The sequence below is a fragment of the Onychomys torridus genome, chromosome 6, assembly GCF_903995425.1.
Source record: "Onychomys torridus chromosome 6, mOncTor1.1, whole genome shotgun sequence".
Lineage (NCBI taxonomy): Eukaryota > Metazoa > Chordata > Mammalia > Rodentia > Cricetidae > Onychomys > Onychomys torridus.
In genome coordinates, this window is record NC_050448.1 from 98,919,485 (window position 1) to 98,941,056 (window position 21,572).

At 38.8% G+C, this 21,572-nt stretch overlaps 1 protein-coding gene across 2 annotated transcripts in view; it reads left to right on the forward strand.

Moving 5' to 3' along the window:
- The window catches only part of Prss12 (serine protease 12), a 66,766-nt gene that overhangs the window by 20,456 nt on the left and 24,738 nt on the right, over positions 1-21,572 (forward strand). For both annotated transcript variants that reach the window (XM_036190896.1, XM_036190897.1), the window contains exons 3-6: positions 12,616-12,794; positions 14,606-14,747; positions 17,731-17,927; positions 20,512-20,653. In XM_036190896.1, coding sequence (XP_036046789.1) covers positions 12,616-12,794; positions 14,606-14,747; positions 17,731-17,927; positions 20,512-20,653 — 660 coding nt within the window. The remainder of the gene's footprint in view (positions 1-12,615; positions 12,795-14,605; positions 14,748-17,730; positions 17,928-20,511; positions 20,654-21,572) is intronic.

Genomic DNA, 21,572 nt, shown 5'->3' on the forward strand with positions numbered 1-21,572 from the left:
AGATACTATGAGAGCGACTCCTCAGGAAGGAGGCTTCAAAGTCAGTTCCAGATAAGTTCTCCCACCTCCTCCATTAAGTGTGTAGTATCTTCAGTAGCAGGGCTTTATCTCCAAGTTCTGGGAAGCAACCAAAGGCAATGGAAATAGCTTATATTGTTTTGGGTATCTCTTGAACTCCCTTCTTGATTTAATATTTACAATAAGCATCACTCTAAACCACAAGGCAGTTTTTAATTATCCATATATTTCTGTGGAGAAAGGCGATGTTTTGTTACTTTAAAAAAGTCATATTAAATTTAAATGACATATGAAATGTTAAAGGTACTTGTAGTTATCAAGTGATTCTAAAATTTCATGTTGTAGTGTAGCATTCTTTCATGAAAGATAAAAATGTATTTTCACCTTAAAAATAGTCCCTAAAAAGACTGACTCTGTTGACAGCAGTCTAGTATTTGGAGAGAAAATAGAAACACACTCACCAGGAAGACTCTGCTAATGTCGAGCACACAGCTAGATTCAGTAAGGAATGACTCTCTTTCTTCAGTATAAGCTCGTTTGCTTTCTTTCTTGGTTGAAGACTGAGTCCTGACTTTCAAGGGTTCTGTCACTGAATTCAGTCCCCAGCTCTGTCTTTCTCATTTTTAAATTCTTTATTTTGAGAAGGAAACTGACACACCCAGGCTGCTCTTGAACTCACTTTGTAATCTATGTGGCTCTTGAATTTGTAATCCTCCTGCCTCAGCTTCACTTTCTGGTTGGTTGGCTCCTTTTGCTATGGGGCCTGTGATGAGGCAGAACCATCATGTTAAAATAAACTCCTTACCTCAGAGCTGGGAGGTGAGGAGAAATAAGAGGGAAGAGCCCAATGTCCCACAGTCCTCTCTGATGGCTTTTCCCTAATGATCTAAGACCTCTCACTAGGATCCACTGCTTAATGGTTTCACCATTAAAAGCTACTGATGCTGGGGCAAGGCAGCAAAGTCCTCCCAAAAGCCCCAAGCAACAAGCAAGCCAGCTTCATAGAGCTTTTCATGGTGTAGGTGCCCTGACATGCTGAGTTGAGTTGTCTACATGATTTTCTTTCAGTTGATTTTTATAGTTCACTCATAGCTTGCATTCAAGTGATACTTTGCAACTCCCTTTCCTGTGTGTTGGCTAAGTACCTTTGGATGAAATTGGTTTTAGTGGTCCATGGGGAGACAGAACAGTTGTTTCTTGCTTGATTTGTTTTCTTCTTAGGCAAATTTCATCTCACTTTTGCTTACTTTGTTGAATTCCCAAAGGGAATCTGCATCATGAGTTGCTGGGGTGCTAGTTGTGAGATTCTGTCGTTCTGACCCTCATAGTTTAATAGCATCTGTGTATGTTGGTAGCTGGAAAGATTTCTAAATGCAAAGGGAATTATTATACTTAAGATACTTAAATTTGATTAGCTCAGTATGTGGGGATGATGAAGAGGAAAAAGGGAGACAGGCAGATGTTATCAAATTAGATAACCTGGGGTGCTTATGTACTCAGTAAAATTCAGGTGGAGTTTAATGCATTTCCTCCGCCTGGCTTTAGGAACCTTTAAAAGCACAGCTTAGCATTACATCACATTTAATTGTGCTGAAGTTCCATAATTTACACAAAAATTTAATTATTTAAATGCTTCTTTCCATTAGTTTTGTTTTCCTTAGAGGGAGCTATACAATTCTCCTATAGGATGGTATTAAATATTAGGATAACATTATTATCGTATAAGTTGCTTTTTAAATGTTTTCTTTAACTTTTTGTTTCCCTGTCCATTAAAAAAAAGTTGACTCCCTTACAAAATTTCCAGATATATGGACTTGATTAACCAGAGAGGAAGGTTTATTAACAGATGGGGAAGTTATGCCCACTTATAGCCATGTTCTTGGAGCTTTAGCACGGAACTGTCAGAATGTGGAGTGGGAAACAGCCCTGAGACTCATGACTCAATCCATAGAGGATTTTTCCCACTCATACTATACTCTGTTAATGGCAGAACAAAAACAAAGATCTGAAAGAAACAGAAAAGTAAGACGAGAAAGAAATGATAGTGGCAGTGTTTCGACTATACTGTGTTAGACATAGCATCTGCCATCAACTGAAAACATCCTGGGAGGCAGTAAAATGCTAGAGGTTCAGAGCCTGCCTACAGTTACCACTTAGATACAGTGGGATGCTGGGAAAGCTATTTAACTTGTGAGCCCATGTTTTCTTGCCCATAAAGCTGGTATTATAACATGATAAACTTGTAGTGGAAGATTAAATGAGTTAATATACACAGTGCTCTTAGACCAGTGCCAGGCAAGTCTTAAGCAGTCATTGTACATTAGGAGTCACTGGTGATGGAGGAGACTGATGACCGTACGCTGATCATAAAAAATGAGTTTCTATAGCCATAGGTCACAAGTGTTACAAATGGATATGCGTAGTTAAAGAAGCTGTCCTTTATAACCTAAAGAGCACGTGCTTTGCTGGCCTACATACTTTGTCTGATTTAGATAGTGGCCAAGTTTGGGTCTTGAGTTCATCATATGGTGATGTTTGTTTGGCAGTTTCTGTAATGGGTCCATGCCCTTTGATTAGTGAAGAGAACACATTGGAGGAGGGTCAAACACAGAATGAAGCCAGAGAGTGTTCATTAGGAATTACTGTCACCTAGGTCAAATGGCTTCACTCACGAAACAAGCCAGTGCATTATATCAGAACAGCACTTCCCTCAAGCTTTCTCTGCAGTCAGGCCATGAAAGGAGTGAATGCTTGGAGCTTTAGCACAGAACTGGCAGGCTGGTGTGGAAATGATTTCCATATGGGAAGGACAGTGTTTGGAGCAGCTTACTCAGTTCATGTGGACAGGAAGGATAGAGCATGTGGCTTACTTTCTCAATTCATGTAGATGGGAAGGACAGAGCTCACGAGGCTTATTTAATTCATGTAGAGCTTTTTGACGTCCTCGCCTGTGAGTTTGATGCCTCTTTCCCTAGTATTGTCTGATGTTTTTAGAAGCCATTTATTCCTTTGTTTTTCCTGTGAAAACCAGCAGCAGGTCACAAGGAAATCCTGACTGAAGGAGTGTGTGTGTGTGTGTGTGTGTGTGTGTGTGTGTGTGTGTGTGTGTGTGTGAACACACACATGTCTTCTTAATTTGAATAAACTCACACATTGACTAGAAAACCAAGGTGATGTTGCATGCTATTTTCCTGGTTAGTGCTTCCCCTCAAGTTTCTTTTGCTTGTCTGATGCATTTATCTTAATTAAATGTTTTAAGATCTTTAACATATTGTTTCAGTAGAAAATATGGAAATATATAAAACAGAAAACAAAACACGCACTGATACTTTAGAAATAGACTTTGTTGCAAGTAACTTCTCTTGAGTCACCATCTGGAACGCCCACATACTGGATTCTTCCTCAAGCACGTGAGGCAGCCAAAGGCAAGCAACAGGTCTCATGCTTTGTTCTGAGAGCCTGTGCCATGCAACCAGTATATCTGCCCCAGAGTTTAGGGTGTCACTCCCAGCGAACAGATGACATCAGGCTTTGTATTTTTTCCCCTTGGGGACAGAAATCCTTTAACAAAATATTGCATGAAGAATAATATTACTCCTTTAAATCTGTGAAACACATGACAGGTAAGAATGTTTTATTTTGCTTTGACCGCTCACAAGCTTGAACATCTTATGCGGTCAGTGACCACAAGTAATTCTTTTTCCACTTTAATCCACCCCATTGCCCTATTATTTTTGAAATTGGTTGCCTTCTTGCTCATTAAAATGTAATAGTATTCTTATCTTTAATAATTACCAGGAGTTGGTTTGGTTGCTGTCACATATTGGAAATATTTATTCTAATGTATTCCATTTGCTAGTGACTGATTATGTGGTGGTTTTCAATTTGTATATACTCGAATGTAACCTTTTTAGCCTTTATTGTTCCTGCCTTCTAGGTTTCCTGTCTTGTTCAAAAAATCATCTACATCTAAAGTTATAATAACACTCCTATTATTTTAGCATAGTAACTTTTTACTATTCATCCCCGGGCCCCCCCTCTCTTTCTCCCTCTCTCTCTCTCTCTCTCTCTCTCTCTCACACACACACACACACACACACACACACACACACACACACACACACACTTCTTCCACTCCATATTCTTTTCCTTTTCTTTTCCCTTCTCATCTTTAAACTACTTGGATTTAATTTTGTTTCTGTTAGGAATCTGGGATCAGATTTTACATTATTCCCTGGTGTTTCGGTTTCTTTCTAGCCTTATTGTCGTCAGTGAATTATATCCAATGACAGTCTTCCTGAACATCTTTTCCTGGCGCAAAGCTCTAAGGAGGCGGCTAATTTGCCTTTCTCTGAGCCTGGCTTCTCCATCACAGTCCCCCAGTCACCAATCATTTGCTGTGTCCTCCGAATCACAGTCTATGCTTGCTATGTCTCTCTTGCAAAGGGCCATGTTTTTGTAGTTGGAGAGCAGGTGCTGTGGATATTACTCTGTATAAATAAAATGCTGATTGGCCATTAGCTCAGGCCTATGATTGTCTAGCTCTTACTCTTAAATTAACCCATTTCTGTTAGTCTATACTTTGCCACATGGCTTGTGGCTTACTGGTGTCTTTACATGTTGCTTCTCTTGGCAGCGGCTGGCAGTGTCTCCTCCCAGCCTTCCTGTTCCCAGCCTTCTCCTCTTCCTTGTCCTGCCTAACCTATCCTTCCTGCCTGGCTACTGGCCAATCAGCACTTTATTTATACAGAGTGATATCCATAGCACTTCCCCTTTTCTTTTTTGCTAAAAAAGGAGGGTTAACTTTTACATAGTAAAATTACAGATAATAAAACAACTATCAAGTAAGAATTATAGTTACAATATTAAAGAAGATATTTATCTTATATTTGTGAGTTTAAAGTTTTATATCTAACTTATCTTTTATCATAACTGAGGAAATTATAATTATTTAGTCTTTAACCATATCAAAGGCCTCAGAAGGATATAATATTACCTGAGAACCGGGAGAAGGATGTAAGCATTTTTTGGGAGTCTTGCAAGAGTAGACAGAGACAGCTGGCAGCCTGGACAGTCACCTAATGTTCCTTTGTAAAGTTGGGGCATTTGTCTTTAGCCCACAGGGCTAGAGTCTTTTGGTCACTTCTTTCAGTGTCCTGTAGAATGTCTGGCAGTTTCCTCTGTGAAGCAGGAACCTGAAGGACCATTTTGTTAAGCAAAGTTTAGTGGTTACCTTTTTATGGGTCCTGTATGTTCAGTCGATCAAGCAGTCCAGGCAAGAACAGTTTCTTGTCCAAATGGCTATTTTTGTCAGGGGTGAAGATAAACTCCATATGAAGTGTCTTTAATGCCCATCCTCCTCTCTGAAGTAAATTGGTGCTGCCAGTAGCAGACATGTCTCACTGTCCAGAAAGTCTAAATTTTAAAAATATTTTAAATGCCATATTTTGTAGACCCTTGAAGTGTTTGAAGATTACCTATCTGAAATATCTCTGTATATACCTAGAAGACTTAACTAACATGGCTATGAGTATGATTATCATAGATGACCAGTTATTACTCTATTTTTAATTATCTATTATAATTTTAAATGAGCTGTATAAACATAATACCTTAAACAAGAGTAGAAATATACACATAGTATAACAAAATTAACTTTAAGTTTGTATCAATAGACTAAAATCTATACCAAATGTAAAACATTTTAAATGAGTTGTTGTTTTTTAGAAGTTCCTTAATCTACCCTTTTATATTATTATATTTATATCATATGCCCTTTTTATCTTTAGAAAGAGATCACATTTATAATCAACCTGTTTTAAATAAAAATATTGGTTTTTCCTCTGTCCCATACCAGAGGGCTCTTCTGATTTGGGACATAAGAATATCTTAACCTTTTGTTTTAGCAATATGTCTGGGTTTAGAGAAGGAGTGGGCCAATTCCATCTCCAAAGCCAGCTGGGAATTTGGGCGTAGTTTTTTGTTTTTTGTTTTTTGTTTTTTTTAACTACTTTCTGCTGGAGCGGGGAGCTGTATCTTATGGGGACACAAAGAAAATTTTAGGATTATGGAGTAGTCCATTAGGGTAAAACTCTGAGCCAGTTGCCTCGAAACCATTTTGGATGTTGGATCATCTGGGCCATTGTGTCATTAGAGACCTTTCAGGTGGTCTTGGCTGATCAAACCTGATGTATCTTAATCTGGAACAAATCCACAGCCTCTGGCTTTCTGTGGAAACAAAAGCAGAGACTCTTTTCTAATCCTTATATCCAAATTTTGAAGTCAAGGTACCTTTAAAATTTACGTATTTGTTTAACTCAACAACTTTTACGATCAAATCTTTTTCTGTAGTTAAAAATCCTAAAGACAAGACAAACCAGATTCTGTGTGTAATATCCATCTTTGTAAGACTGAAATGCCACTGTGGCTGCTGGCTCTGCCCCCTTCAGCTTTGGAACATGGCAGTGGTACAGTTTACCGCCAGCTCTGGGTCTGGAGCCGTGTGTACCATCAACTATCAGAAGCAGTCCTATCAAAGCAGTGCATAGCCCAGAAACTTTTTTTTTTAACTAGCAAAGGCTAAATCCACCACGCAGCAGAGTAAAGTGCTGCTTGTAGACTCCTCATTCCTGCCACACTGCAGGTCAGACGCACAGGCCAGGAACCCGCCATAGTAGCTCAAACTGGCAGGCTGTCGCTAACTTGAGAGAGACAACTAGGAAGCTGTTTTTAGCTCCGTTTTAGAATCTTTTTTTAAAGGTTTTAGGTGGAAACTCTTGCCCCACATTGGGCACCATTTGTAGTTGGAGAGCTTCTCTCCAGGTTCCGCCAAGCCCCCGCGGTCCCATAACCCACGTATAAAATAATCATACAGACACTTATATTATTTAAACTGCTTGGCTTTAGCTCAGGCCTATGATTGTCTAGCTCTTACTCTTAAATTAACCCATTTCTGTTAGCCTATACTTTGTCAGGTGGCTTGTGGCTTACTGTTGTCTTTACATGTTGCTTCTCCTGGCAGCGGCTGGCAGTGTCTTCTCCCAGCCTTCCTGTTCCCAGCCTTCTCTTCCTTGTCCCACCTACCCTATCCTTCCTGCCTGGCTACTGGCCAACCAGCACTTTATTTATACAGAGTGATATCCACAGCATATTTTAGTTATTATTCTTTGTTGTTGTTATAATAAATTATTACCATCAAAATCAACTAAGGGAGAAAAGGGTTTATTCTGGCTTAAAGCTCTGGAGTAATAGAACCCATTACAGTGGGGAAGTCACGACAACTGTCAAGGAGAGCATGGGAGAGCAAGCTCTGTGCCAGGCGGAAGCTGGCTGAACACACAAGCATCACACAGGAAGCAGAGAGAAAGAACAGGAAGTGGGGCCAAGCTATACAACCTTAAAGCCCAGAATCAGTAATGTACTTCCTCCAGTGAGGCTCCACCCCTTAAAGGTTCCATAACCACCCCCTCTACCCCCCACCACAGACCAGATAGCAAATACCTTAGACTTTGTAGCTACTTAGCTTCACCATTGGGGCACCAACGCTGCCTTTGGCACCAACATAGCTTGGCTTCAACACAGTTTTACTTTTGTATAAGAAAAGTTGGGTTCAGTTAATGTTACACATCACCAATTACAATATCATTTAGTCTCTCCCTTCCAGCTGATCATTCAGAATTTGTAGAAATCCCTCTTAGCACAACAGCAGCATGAAACTAGGTGCCATTCAGTATTCAGTCCGGGGGTCATTTCCTGTCATCTGATCTAGAGCCATAAGCTGGGGCTTCTTCTGTCTTGTCCTGGATCCTTCTAAAAAAAGGAGTCACAAATCTCAGACATAGAATTCAAAGCAATTTATTATAAGTTAACTCATTTTGACAATACCATTCAGGTTAGGATATCAATGCTCTTTCCTTTACATTTGCTCAATAGATTCTTATCTTTATTATTTGTTGGGGTGGACTGTAGTTAGAGTTTTCCTGCCTGGCCCAGTCAGGACAAATCTCTCTTACCCGCCAGCCCCACAGTCGCTCAGACCCAACCAATAAAGCACACAGAAACTTATATTACTTACAAACTGTATGGCCGTGGCAGGCTGCTTGTTATCTACCTTTTCTATCTTAAATTAACCCATTTTTGTTAGTCTATACTTTGCCACATGGCTTGTGGCTTACCAGTGTATTTATATGTTGCTTCTCATGGCGGCGGCTGGCGGTGTCTCTCCCCAGCCTTCTACTTCCCAGAATTCTCTTCTCTCTTGTCCCGCCTATACTTCCTGCCTGGCCACTGGCCAATCAGATCTTTATTTACACAGAGCGATATCCACAGCACTTCCCCTTTTCTTTTTGTTTAAGGAAGGTTTTAACTTTTACATAGTACAATTACATATAACAAAACAATTATCAAGCAAGAATTACAGTTACAATATTAAAGAAGATATCCTATCTATCTTATATTTGTGAGTCCAAGGTTTTATATCTAACTTATCTTTTATCATAACTGAGAAAATTATAACTATCTAGTCTTCAACCACATCAAAGACCTCAGAAGGATATAATATTACCTGAGAAACAGGAGAAGGATGCAAGCAACTTTCGGGAGTCTTGCAGGGTAGACAGAGACAGCTGGCAGTCTGGACATGTTCCTTTGTAAAGTTGGGGCACTTGTCTTCAGCCCACAGGGCTAGAGTCTCTCAGTCACTTCTCTCAGTGTCCTGAATGTCTGGCAGTTTCCTCTGTGAAGCAGGAACCTGAAGGACCATTTTGTCAAGCAAAGTTCAGTGGTCACCTTTCTATGGGTCCTGCATGTCCAGTTGATCAAGCTGTCCAGGCAAGAACAGTTTCTTGCCCAAATGGCTATTTTTACCAAGGTGAAGATAAACTCCATATGAAGTGTCTTTAATGCCCATCCTCCTCTCTGAAGTAAATTGGTGCTGCCAGGAGCAGACATGTCTCACTGTCCAGAAAGTCTAAATTTTAATAATATTTTAAATGCCATATTCTGAAGGTCTTTGAAGTATTTGAAGATTACCTATCTATCTGAAATATCTCTATGTATACCTAAAAGACTTAACTAACATGGCTATGAGTATGATTATCACAGATGATTAATTATTAATCTATTTTTAATTATCCATTACAATTTTAAATGAGCTATACAAACACAATATGTACATAGTATAACAAAATTAACTTTAACTTTGTATCAATAGACTAAAATCTATACCAATGTAAAACATTTTAAACAAGTTGTTGCTCTTTAGAAATAAGTTCCTTCCTTAATCTACCCTTTCATCCTATTATATCTATATCATATCCCCTTTTTATCTTTAGAAAGAGATTGCATTTATAATCAACCTGTTTAAAATAAAATAGTGGTTTTTCTCTGTCCTGCACCAGAGGGCTCTTCTGATTTGGGACATAAGAATCTCTTAACCTTTTTTTTTAGCAATATGTCTGGGTTTAGAGAAGGAGTGAGCCAATTCCATCTCCAAAGCCAGCTTGATAATATTGGGAATGTGGGCGTAGTTTCTCGTACTTCTTCCTGCTGGAGGGGGGCGCTGTATCTTATGGGGACACAAAGAAAATTTTAGGATTATAGAGTAATCCATTAGGGTGAACCTCTGAGCCAGTTGCCTTGAAACCATTCTGGATGTCAGATCATCTGGGCCATGGTGTCATTGGAGACCTTTCAGGTGGTCTTGGCTGATCAAACCTGATGTATCTTAATCTGGAACAAATCCACAGCCTCTGGCTTTCTGTGGAAACAAAAGCAGAGACTCCTTTCCAAAGCAACATATCCTTATATCCAAATTTTGAAGTCAAGGTGTCTTTAAAATTTACATATTTGTTTAACTCAACAGCTTTTATGATCAAATTGTTTTTTGTAGTTAAAAATCCCAAAGACAATACAAACCAGATTCTCTGTGTAATATCCATCTTTGTAAGACTGAAATGCAAGCTGTGGCTGCTGGCTCCGCCCACCTCAGCTTCCCAACATGGCGGTGGTACAGTTTACCGCCAGCTCTGGGTCTGGGTCTGGAGCCATGTGTACCATCAACTATCAGAAGGAGTTCTATCAAAGTAGTGCATAGCCCAGAAACTTTTTTTTTTAACTAGCAAAGGCTAAATCCACCATGCAGCAGAGTAAAGTGTTTCTTGTAGATTCCTCATTCCCACCACACTGCAGGTCAGACGCACACGCCAGGAACCCGCCATAGTAGCTCAAACTGGCAGGCTGCCACTAACTTGAGAGAGACAATTAGGAAGCTGTTTTTAGCTCCATCTTAGAATCTTTTTTCTCAGGTTTTAGGTGGAAATTCTTGCCAATACGTTGGGCGCCATTTGTAGTTAGAGTTTTCCTGCCTGGCCCAGTCAGGACAAATCTCTCTTACCCGCCAGCCCCACAGTCGCTCAGACCCAACCAATAAAGCACACAGAAACTTATATTACTTACAAACTGTATGGCCGTGGCAGGCTGCTTGTTATCTACCTTTTCTATCTTAAATTAACCCATTTTTGTTAGTCTATACTTTGCCACATGGCTTGTGGCTTACCAGTGTATTTATATGTTGCTTCTCATGGCGGCGGCTGGCGGTGTCTCTCCCCAGCCTTCTACTTCCCAGAATTCTCTTCTCTCTTGTCCCACCTATACTTCCTGCCTGGCCACTGGCCAATCAGATCTTTATTTACACAGAGCGATATCCACAGCAGTGGACTATTAAGAGCAGAGAGCAGGCCGGGTGGTGGGGCACATGCCTTTAATCCCAGAACTGGGGAGGCAGAGGCAGGTGGATCTCTGTGAGTTTGAGGCCAGCCTGGTCTCCAAAGCAAGTGAGCAAAGCTACACAGAGAAACCCTGTCTCAGAAAAAAAAAGGAGAAGCAGAAGAAGCAGAAGCAGAAGCAGGAGAAGAAGAAGAAGAAGAAGAAGAAGAAGAAGAAGAAGAAGAAGAAGAAGAAGAAGAAGAAGAAGAAGAAGAAGTTCAAATGTTGGGATTCTGAATTTTGAAATATTTTTAACTCAACAAAAGAAAATGTATTTTTCTTTTCCTTGATTCCCTCCACATTCTCTACTAGAAACATTCCTCAGTCTATCTCTTTGGCACTTTCTGAATCGTGTGCATAGTCGGTCAGGCCATAATGGTGCAAATGTGCCCTATGCATTTGGCTTGATGTTATTTAAAGAGAAGCTTAATTTTTAAATGTTGTTTTCAACGTGAGTACTCTTGAGACCTCTATACTACCTAGTAAAATGAGTCAGATAAGATGTTTAACCATGAAGTTGCCTGCATAAGACTTTGCCATCACTGGGGTATTACATCCATTTAATGAATGTTTTTCTTTTAATACATTTTTTGTTGTAATTCTCAAGATAGTTATAGAACCATGAATAAAGGAATAGGTATAATATCAATGAAGAACTGAAGATATAAATGTTAAAGTCCAAGGATAAAGGATCGTTCAGTAAGTGACAGCTATCTTCATGGAATATGAGCCACACTTCTTTGAACTGTAGGAAAAATTTGTTATGAATAAACTTGTGTGATGCTCTTTTGTCAGAAACATATTTGACTGAATGACAGGAATTGAAAATACCAACAACTTAAACAAATTTAAGCACACACATAATTAGGCCTCAAAGAAGAGATCAGAGACAGCCAGCAGAGTCTAGCTTAATGGGTCCACACTCATCAGGACACTAGGCTCTTTCTTGCTTTCACTTCTGTGCCCTTAATAGGACATTTTGCTGGGCAAAATGCCCATGCTTCTAATCCAGCACTCCAGAGGCTGAGGCGGAGTGATTGATTACTGTGAGTTCTAGGTTAGTTAAGACTATATAGACTGTTTCAGAGTCATCTGGGCTGTATGGTTTTAGACCCTCTCCAAAACAGTGTGTGTACTGAGGAGGCACGACCTGGGCCAGTGCAGCTTCTCTAGTTGCAGCCATTACCTTCATTTTATGTGCGAAATGAAGGAGAGGGAATGAAGACATAGCCTTCGAGTGATCCACGGCTGTTTCTTTCTAAATAGCGCTGCTAAAAACTTAATAATGGTCAATTTTATTTTGAGGTGATGAAAAGCTTCTGCAGACAGATGGTATTGATAATTGTATATCAATGTTAATGACTTAATGTGCTTAACCATTCATTGTTCAGATGGTATTTATGTCACGATATAAACAGCTCTCTAGTAGGCTTGGAAGTGTGTTTATTTTGGGTAGTCATTACTGTACTTTTAAAAACACTGAGATTATGTTAGTAATGACCAAGGGAGGGTAAAGGTTGAGAAATACCGAGCAGTTTTGTTTGTTTGTGTTTGTTTGTTTTTTGTCGGAGCCGAGGACCGAACCCAGGGCCTTGGGCTTGCTAGGCAAGCGCTCTACCACTGAGCTAAAGCCCCAGCCCCATACCGAGCAGTTTTTAAATATGTGTGTTGGTGGACACTGGAAGCAAGACAGAGTAAAGAAATTCACAAATAACTTAGGGAGTATTTGAAGAGTGGGATTAATCACTGTGTGTTAGTCAGAAGGGAGGAAATAAGACAGGAGCACCTTTCAGTGGGGAACCCAGAATTCATCTACTTTTTATGTTTACTCAGTGGCATTGCCAAGGCATGGCATCACGCACATTTTGGGGAAGGAGCTGGACCGATATTGTTGGATGAAGTGCGCTGCACTGGAAATGAGCTATCAGTTGAGCAGTGTCCAAAGAGCTCCTGGGGAGAGCATAACTGTGGCCATACAGAAGATGCTGGGGTGTCTTGCGTCCCTCTAACAGGTAAGGGTGTCACTTCCTAAATGTGCTACCTTCTTCCCACATGGCTGGTATTGCCACAGCTTCCTTTCTTAATTCGTATATTGTCAAATGAGCAGACCAACAAGCATCTAAGCAAAAATCAAGATAAAATCAGACGCAATTTTTATTTCAAAATGTAATTTCAGGCTGGAGAGATGGCTCAGAGGTTAAGAGCACTGACTGTTCTTCCAGAGGTCCTGAGTTCAATTTCCAGCATCCATATGGTGGCTCAAAACAGTCTGTAATGAGATGGGGCTCCATCTTCTGACCTGCAGGAATACATGCAAACAGAACACTGTATACATAATAAGTAAATTACAAAAAAATGTAATTTCTTCACTCACAGTTATTTCTGAAAGTTTCTATTTGAAGTCCAACAAAGCTAGATCACTTTTTTTTTTTTACAATATGCAGTACCCAACAGCCAAAATCAATGTACAGTGATGCATACCAGACATTAGGTGTCAGTATATTACATCTTTAATCCATTCAGCTGGTAGTCACTATAAAACTGTGTTTATGTGATTGCTCATTAAAGGAAACTGATAAAGAGGCCAAGCTAGCTTTGTAATCAAATCTTAGACTAATGCACATTGCTGCATGTCTGCCTTATAGGTCATCTGTCATAAGAAGGGGATGCTTTGGGGTTGGGGATTTAGGTCAGTGGTAGAGTGCTTGCCTGGGTTCGATCCTCAGCTCCACAAAAAAAAAAAAAAAAAAAAAAAGTGGGGGGGATGCTCTAAAATATTTTTATTTATGTATATTTGTGTGTGTATGTGAAAAGTAAAAGAATTAGTATGTATGGAACTTTGATTTATAACTTTTTATTGATGCTGTTGTTTTATTAGAAACACAATGCATTTGTACAGAATAGAAATTTCTAATTTATACCAAAGTTGATGGGATTTCATTTCCTTGAGCTGCCCTCTTTCAAATGAGGTAATCTTGTTAGTGCTATGATGGGTATATGAGATAATAAGTGGTACAATGCTTTGAAGGTAATAATTTTAAACAACAGTAGTTTGGTGTCAAGAAACTGGTTTACTTCAGTGGATACCAGAGACCTATTAAAAAGTATGTTCTATTCTCTAGTTACTTGTGTTTCATTGAGAGGTGTTTGGATTATTTTGGATGGAAATGGCTTCTAAACCTATGTCTTTGGTAATGAAAGTTTTTGGGCTACCTGTTTACAAACTTTTTGTAGGCTCTTCTGTGTATAATTACTCACTGAGTTAATAAGATTCAAATTTCAGATCTGTATTGCCAGTAAAAGAACAAAGGCAAGATGGGTTTTTATTTCCTGTGGATGTCTGAGGCCTAACAACCTCATTGACAAGCTCGATTGCTTTCTATCTGAAGTAGCTTTGCTTGCATGCTTAGTTCAGTATTTTGATATGCACTTAAATATTTGAAATACCACCTCTAAATCACTATCTATATTTTTTCTTTGCTATTTCAATGAAAATGACCACTGTCCTTTAGATTTAAGAGGACTGGAATTATGGAAATTTTCCCGAATAGGATTTAATATAGAAAAATTAAAGAATATGTACTTTGAAATTACATCAGAGTGTATTTTCTGCTTGGAGAATACAGTAAAAACAACAGAAAGACAGAGGTACTAATCTTCAGGGAGAGTGCAAGGACTTCACATGACTGAGTACAGTCATAATGTTAGGTATCAAATGGCTCAGAGGGAGACGTAGATATGGTGATACATCGGTCAAACAAAGATGCTTTTTTTTTTTTTTTTTTAAAGCAAATTTGCCTTCTGTCTTTATCTCCTTCTCCAGATGGGGTCATCAGACTTGCAGGAGGAAGGAGTGGCCATGAAGGTCGCTTGGAGGTGTACTACAGGGGAAAGTGGGGAACAGTCTGTGATGATGGATGGACCGAGACGAACACACACCTGGTTTGTCGGCTGCTGGGATTTAAGTAAGGCTTATTGGTGTGGGGACATTAAATGCCAAAACACATCTCTAAAGTCAGAGTTACTTCGTAATCCTTACCTGTAATTTCTAAAAATAGATATGTATTCTCTATCAGTTACCTATCAATCGTCTACATGTTTATCATCTGTTATCATCAGCATCTATAGTCCATTATGATTTGTCTGTCATATCAGTAGTGCCTGCTTACCTACATACCTACCTACCTATATATCTACCTACCTGCCTACCTACCTACGACCTCGCCAATCTACCTACAGATGGACATACAATAAAAAAATGACATTTTAAAGATAACAAGTACCATCTCTTGTCATTTATTTTATTTACCTTTACTCCCAACACTTCTTTTTTTCCCCCAACATCTTTTTTCTTGAACAAATTGTTTGAAGCTAAGAGTGACTTCTAGTCCATTTTTTTGCTTATTTAGGCAAGCTTCTTAATGCTTGCTTTTATTATGATCTGTTGTTACTAGTGGGTGCTATTAGTTTTGACATCATTGTGTCTAAAATTTCAGCAATTCCAGTGGGGAACATTGTGGTGTCATGTGGTTCTTTCTTGGAACATGATGATAATTGACACTTGTGTTGGAAAAGAACAGCCCTCTTGTCGTGAGATGACCTTTAGAACTAGCCTTTGACCTTGCCCACTTACACTCCGAGTGCCACACTTTGGGGCAGTATATGGCATGTTACATACATAATGCATTCCAGAATAAAGACTTAAGTTGGTTGAAGTAACAAAAAGATGCCCTTGAGGTAAATCTTCAAGTGAATTCCATGGATGCCCCTTCTTTCTTATCTTTCATATTTCTATAGCATGATTTTAAAAACTAGTGAAATTGCTTCATTTCAGCTTGAAATAGAGTTAATCACAAATATTCACTAACCCTTAAAATATATATCATCTTCAAGCTGGGTAAAGCTATACCTAGGGGTGTATTTTAAAAAGAAATAAAATGAAATATTCTCCATGATTTCCCATTCTTATGATCACTTGGAATTTTCATGTGTCTTTTTATATCAGCTATATTTACTACAACGTAAATCTGGGATTTTATAGCCATCATTACTTTTTCAATGACATAGTGTCACAAGTTTTGATGTAACTTGATATCCATTAAGTAGTCACATGATGATCTAATGAATATTCAGTTATTTTCTAGGTAACTATTAATGTAATAATAAATAATGCTATAATGAAAGTACAGATGTACAAATTCACTGACATTTTTCATTTTGGGGGAATACAACTGTTGAAATTACTAGGCTAAGGCATATAATAGCCAATATATATGGCCATTTAATTAGAACTATTTATCATATACTATGTCACATTGAGTGAGTATGTTACACTGACAATTGTAGCCTCAGTTTTCACAGATGTGGGGAGACATGTCTATTGTTTACTGTCTATTTTCACATCTTTTCATTAATAAAATGACCAAGTGACACTAAGTTTCCCTCTGGATTTTACATACTTTAGTTTCAAAGATCCATGCCATTTTCTCTCCTGGACGAATTATCTGGGCTTACTGGCACTTGTAATGTTCTCATTCATGTGTTAGTGTGAGCGTGTGCCACATCTAAGTTACAGAGGAAGTTCTGAAAACGATGATTCATGGGGATGAGAAAGAGTAAACTTGGTGTCTTTGTACAAATGCAGTCTCAAAGCTAACAAAACTTCCTGTTATATGTTTTGTGGTTGAATTAGAGCGAAATCAAGAGTAAGGCATTTGCTGGAAAAATGCTCTAAGTCAAAAGTTACAGCAATATACAATTTAAGTTCATTGCTTTTTTTTTTGGTTAAAATTTGATTAGTAGAAAATTAGCCTTAAAATGACTACTTAAAAACTGTTTTGTGCCAAGGGGTGGTGGCACATACCTTTAATCCCAGGGCTCAGGAGGCAGGGGCAGGCAGATTGCTGTGAGTTCAAGGCCATTCTGGTCTACAGAGTGAATTTCAGGACAGCCAGTGCTACACAGAGAAACCCTGTCTCAAAAACCAAAACCCAAACCAAAAACCACATAAGATTATGTTGCTTTAACTTTAAAAAATTCATCTAGTTAGACCCAGTGTTGCACAGTAGAACTATTAGGAAAATTCATGGCAAATGGAAAGATGTCTTCATATCTTTGGTGAAGAAACAGAAGTGTCGAGGGAGAGGAGTGATGGGCATCCAATTTCTGACTGAGAGTCGAGTTTTACAGACTCTAAGAAGTGAAGGCACTTGGAAGTGAGCTCAGTGACATCTGGATGATTTTTAAGGAATGAAAGAAAAGTTGAAAGAAGGGTGAAAATAAATGCAATTACTTAACTGCCAGTTTTTAAATTTTACAGATTATTTGCTATTTCACAGCTTATCATTTATTGCAATACATAATATAATGTAATAAAGTCAATTGGCACAGTGTCATTTATAAAAAAAAATTATGCATTAAACTCATATAACCCTTCAAAAAGGACACTGTCATTGTTTTTTACTTTGATGGGCCAACACCAAAATTGTAATTTCGCATTGGGTACTGTTTTTGAGCAGTCGCTGAATTCTGATACACTTTCTATCTTGGAGAAGGACTCCAGAAAGCCAGAGTGAAGCAGATAAACTTAGATTAGCTTAGATAGTTTGAGCAGAGCCCCAAACAAACAATTGTTTCCCTCTCTCTACTTCACAGAGTTGATCCATGGCCAGGAATCTGAGGTTTATCTCTTTGCACGCTCTCTGGCTGGTGGGTTAAACTGTAGACAAAACACAAGAATGAATTACCAGTTAGTTCCTCATCAAGTCAACCAAAGGATGTTAAGATGACTTAAATACATAGCAAGGCAAGCAGAGTTGAGTCTCCAAGGCAGGACTAAGGTCAAATTCTTACCCCCTGAAGTCATGAGACTTAATTAGGTTGTTTTTTAATGGTTCTTTGACTCACGGGATGGCAGTCCTGTGAACAATATTCATTTCATTGCTGCAGATATGGCAGACAGGCCTCTGTAAACCACTTTGAAGGCAACAATGGGCCCATATGGCTAGATGAAGTCAGCTGCTCAGGAAGAGAAGCCAGCTTCCTCCAGTGCTCCAGAAGGGAGTGGGGAAAGCATGACTGTAGCCATAGGGAAGATGTGGGCCTCACCTGCTACCCTGGCAGTGATGGACACAGGCTTTCTCCAGGTAAGGATGGGATGTCCTCTTGAAGACACAGGCATTTACCCTGCTTCTCCACTGGTCTTGAATGCAAAACATTTCCCATCCTTGACTTACTGTTTAAAGGTCTGTTTCCCTAGAAAATATAAGCTTTTGAGTTCTCAACTATTATTACATTTCTAGTTCTGGATTTTGTTTTTCATCACTTAAAAGTCTAAGCTGTTCAATAAGAAAACAAGTTTCTAACCCCACATATCTAATGGCCTAAATTCAATCCCCAGAATTCACAAGATAGGAGGAGAGAACCAACTCCCCTAGGTTCTCCTCAATAAAAAGACCATATAAAATTTCAATTTTTTTAAAGAGTATATAAAAATTTGGGGCTGGATTGCTGGCTCAGTGGTGAAGAGGACTGGCTCCTCTTCCAGAGTTCTGGGGTTTTGTTCCCAGCACCCACATGGCAGCTCACCACTACCTATGACTCCAGGCTCAGAGAATTCTAGTCCCTCTTTTGGCCTCTGCAGACATCAGGGAAGCCAGACATACCTGCAAGCAAAACACTCATACAAATAAATTAAATAGAGCAAGATATATAAAATTTTCTTAAAACTATTGAGATAGATCATAGAGATCTAATTCCTTGTGGATGTATGTTCTTACTATTAGAACAAAGATTTAAAAATGTAAAAATTGAAAACCAAGACTCCTTAAAAAATTTCATCAGTTTGAATTTGGTCTTTGATGAATTAGCATTTTTTTGAACCTTCTCTTGTAAAGAACAATAAAAGTTCAGACACACTAATAAGAAATATAAAGTTTCAAATGTTCTGTTTAGTACATAGTTAAAACTTGCTGCACTTTGAAAGCTACGAGTTAGAAGTGCATATTCACTTAAACACGTGTTGGTTTTGACTTTGCTATATAATTCATTCTCGATCCTGTCTCATGAAGTAATCCTCATCAAGGACTGACACTGGAGGCTGAATCATTCTGGGTATAACAAGGAAGGATGGAGAGCTAAAAATTATTATTATTTTTTTGTCTTCATAAAGACATGGGTCATACTGAATTAGAACACACCCCAATGACTGCACAATTTATTGTGTCAGGATGTGAATCTCAGTGGGGGCTTTAAATACTACCAAGTTTGGTTTTTTTTTGGGGGGGTGGATTTTGGAATTTTGAGAAAGAAAAATAAAATGTTTATTTTGTCAACAATTTTTTAGTTAATAAATATGGATTCAATAATCCCGTATGTTGTTTTAAGCATGTATTAAGTGTTAGTTTGGTCATTAGCTTCCTGATCCCACCTCTTTGGTTGTCCTGGTCAATTTTTACCATGCTTTGTTGTCTGTAAGTCCTCATGCATAAGTTCTATTGAAGCTAGAAGACCCTTCAGTAACTAGGCAAGCAAAGGTGTATGCGTCAATCTGCTTGAGTTGCTGTGAAGACTACAGATAGAGGAGCTTCAACACAGATGTTTATTATCTCACAGTCTGGAAGTGAGGCATTCAAAACCAGCCTCAGTGAGGTTGGCTCCTTGAGAAGGAAGTCTGAAGGAAGGGCTGCAAAGGACATAGTCTTCAGGTTTCTGTTCTTGGCTTGGCTTGTAGATGGCAGATCTCCTCCTGGGGCCTTTCTATGATGTCTCCCTTTTAAAACTCTAAGTCTGTCTTCTTTTCCATAAGGACAACATTGTATTGAACAAAGATTCAGCTTCATCTTGGAGAGTGAATCTCAGTAAAGGCCCCGAGTGATACCATCTATCTATCACTATCTCTATATTTTCTGTATCTATATCTATCTACCTATCTCTGTATATATTGGGGAAGATAGAGATGTGGCTTTTCATCATTTATGCAGTTTCAACCTTAATTTACTATAGATCAATTTCTTGGTTTTAAATATTAATAAATTTTGTTATTTAAGTCCTTCATTTGAAATAAAAGTTAAATGAAAGGTTTTAGACTGATAGCTGCCTTCTTCCATGCCACCCTTTCTAGCAGCCTACCCAATTGAGTTGCCCATGTATGCCAATGCTGTACCTGTTTATACCTTCCTAAAAATCTTAACTTGGAAATATGTACTCCAGTTATGTTCACAAATTTAAAAATGACTTAAAACAAAAGAACTCTTAATGCTCTATTACTATTTAGAAGTTAGTTGTAATAAAAAGAGCTAGCTCATGATTTTAGAGTGCCATGCATTCATCTGTCACCTGTCTATCCATCTGTTCATTGGAGCAACCCTTTTTCTCTGCATGCGAGACATTTCTAAATGCTGGGGACAGAAAGTTGAGCAAGATACTCCCTTTGATTGCAGAACTTTAACAAGGACAAGGGGGACTACTGGGTTTTATTGGTATTTCATCTCCCTCTCCAGAAGAAGGATTGCTAGTTGATTTTTTTAAATTAAGACTTTTAAAAATTCATTTTACATACCAATCACAGATTCCCCTCTCTTCCCTCCTTCCATACCCCTAACCTTCCCCCCCCCCCCCCACTAGTTGATTTTATATCTGATTTTTTTAAATTGTATTTTGTAAAGTTTTTATGCTTTAACATGACTTGGCTTATTTTGGTGTTTCTAATATTTTAAAATCATGACTTAGGTTTTCCTATCAGACTAATGGATGGAGAAAATAAGAAAGAAGGACGAGTGGAGGTTTTTGTCAATGGCCAATGGGGGACAATTTGCGATGATGGATGGACCGATAAAGATGCAGCTGTGATCTGCCGGCAGCTTGGCTACAAGTAAGGAAGCCATAGTTCTCTGGGATGGTACTTGGTGAACATTTCTATGACTCATATTTCTTAGTTTTATTTTAGCGAGTTTCTCTTATATAAAATAAGTTTCTTCAATTAAAAATATAAATATCACAGTGATTTGAAATTGTAAAGAGTCAGTAAGTAGTCTAGTTATATTTACTTTAGCTTTCCAAGAAATATGTTACATAACATCACAAATACAGTCCGACTCTGACTGTCCACAGTGCTGCTGCCCTCGGCCACAGGCATTCAGGGCAGCTTTTCCTTTGACTTATGCTTCAGAACTGAATCCTCAGTCACTGAACCAACAGCTGGTTCCTGCTATTCATGGGAGTCAAGCTGTTCAGAGCAGCTACAAACGCAGTAATTGCTGATGTAGCCGAGGCCAGCATTCTGCCTTTCTCTGTCAGTTCTCATACTTACGAATACTTATCTTTTCTTGCAATCTACTCAGCGTCTTACATTTTTCCTTCTGAGTTTGTGTGCTTGTGTGCCTGTATGTGTGTGTTAATTTCACTGAAACAGCCCCAAGTTGATGAAACAGCCCCCAAGGCTGACATGTTGTGTAGTGTTCCTCAGAACAAAAAGGCCATAATGTGGCTTATGGAGAAATACTTATTTACACTATAAAATAAGAAAATATGGGTATTTGAATCTGGAGAAGGCAGAGTCTCAGTGACTTGGAGTTTTCATGAGTAACAGTGAAAATATGTCAAATGGGGGCTTGGGGATTATAAGTAGAAATACAAGTTGTAACACAGAGGCCAGGGAAGTGTCTCAGTGGGTAAGACCTCTTACTCTGCAAATACAAGGACCTGCACTTGAACACTCAGAACTCACATAGAAACCAGGCCTGGCTGTGCATGCTCAGAGCCCCAGCATTGCAGGACAGGGACTGACAGGT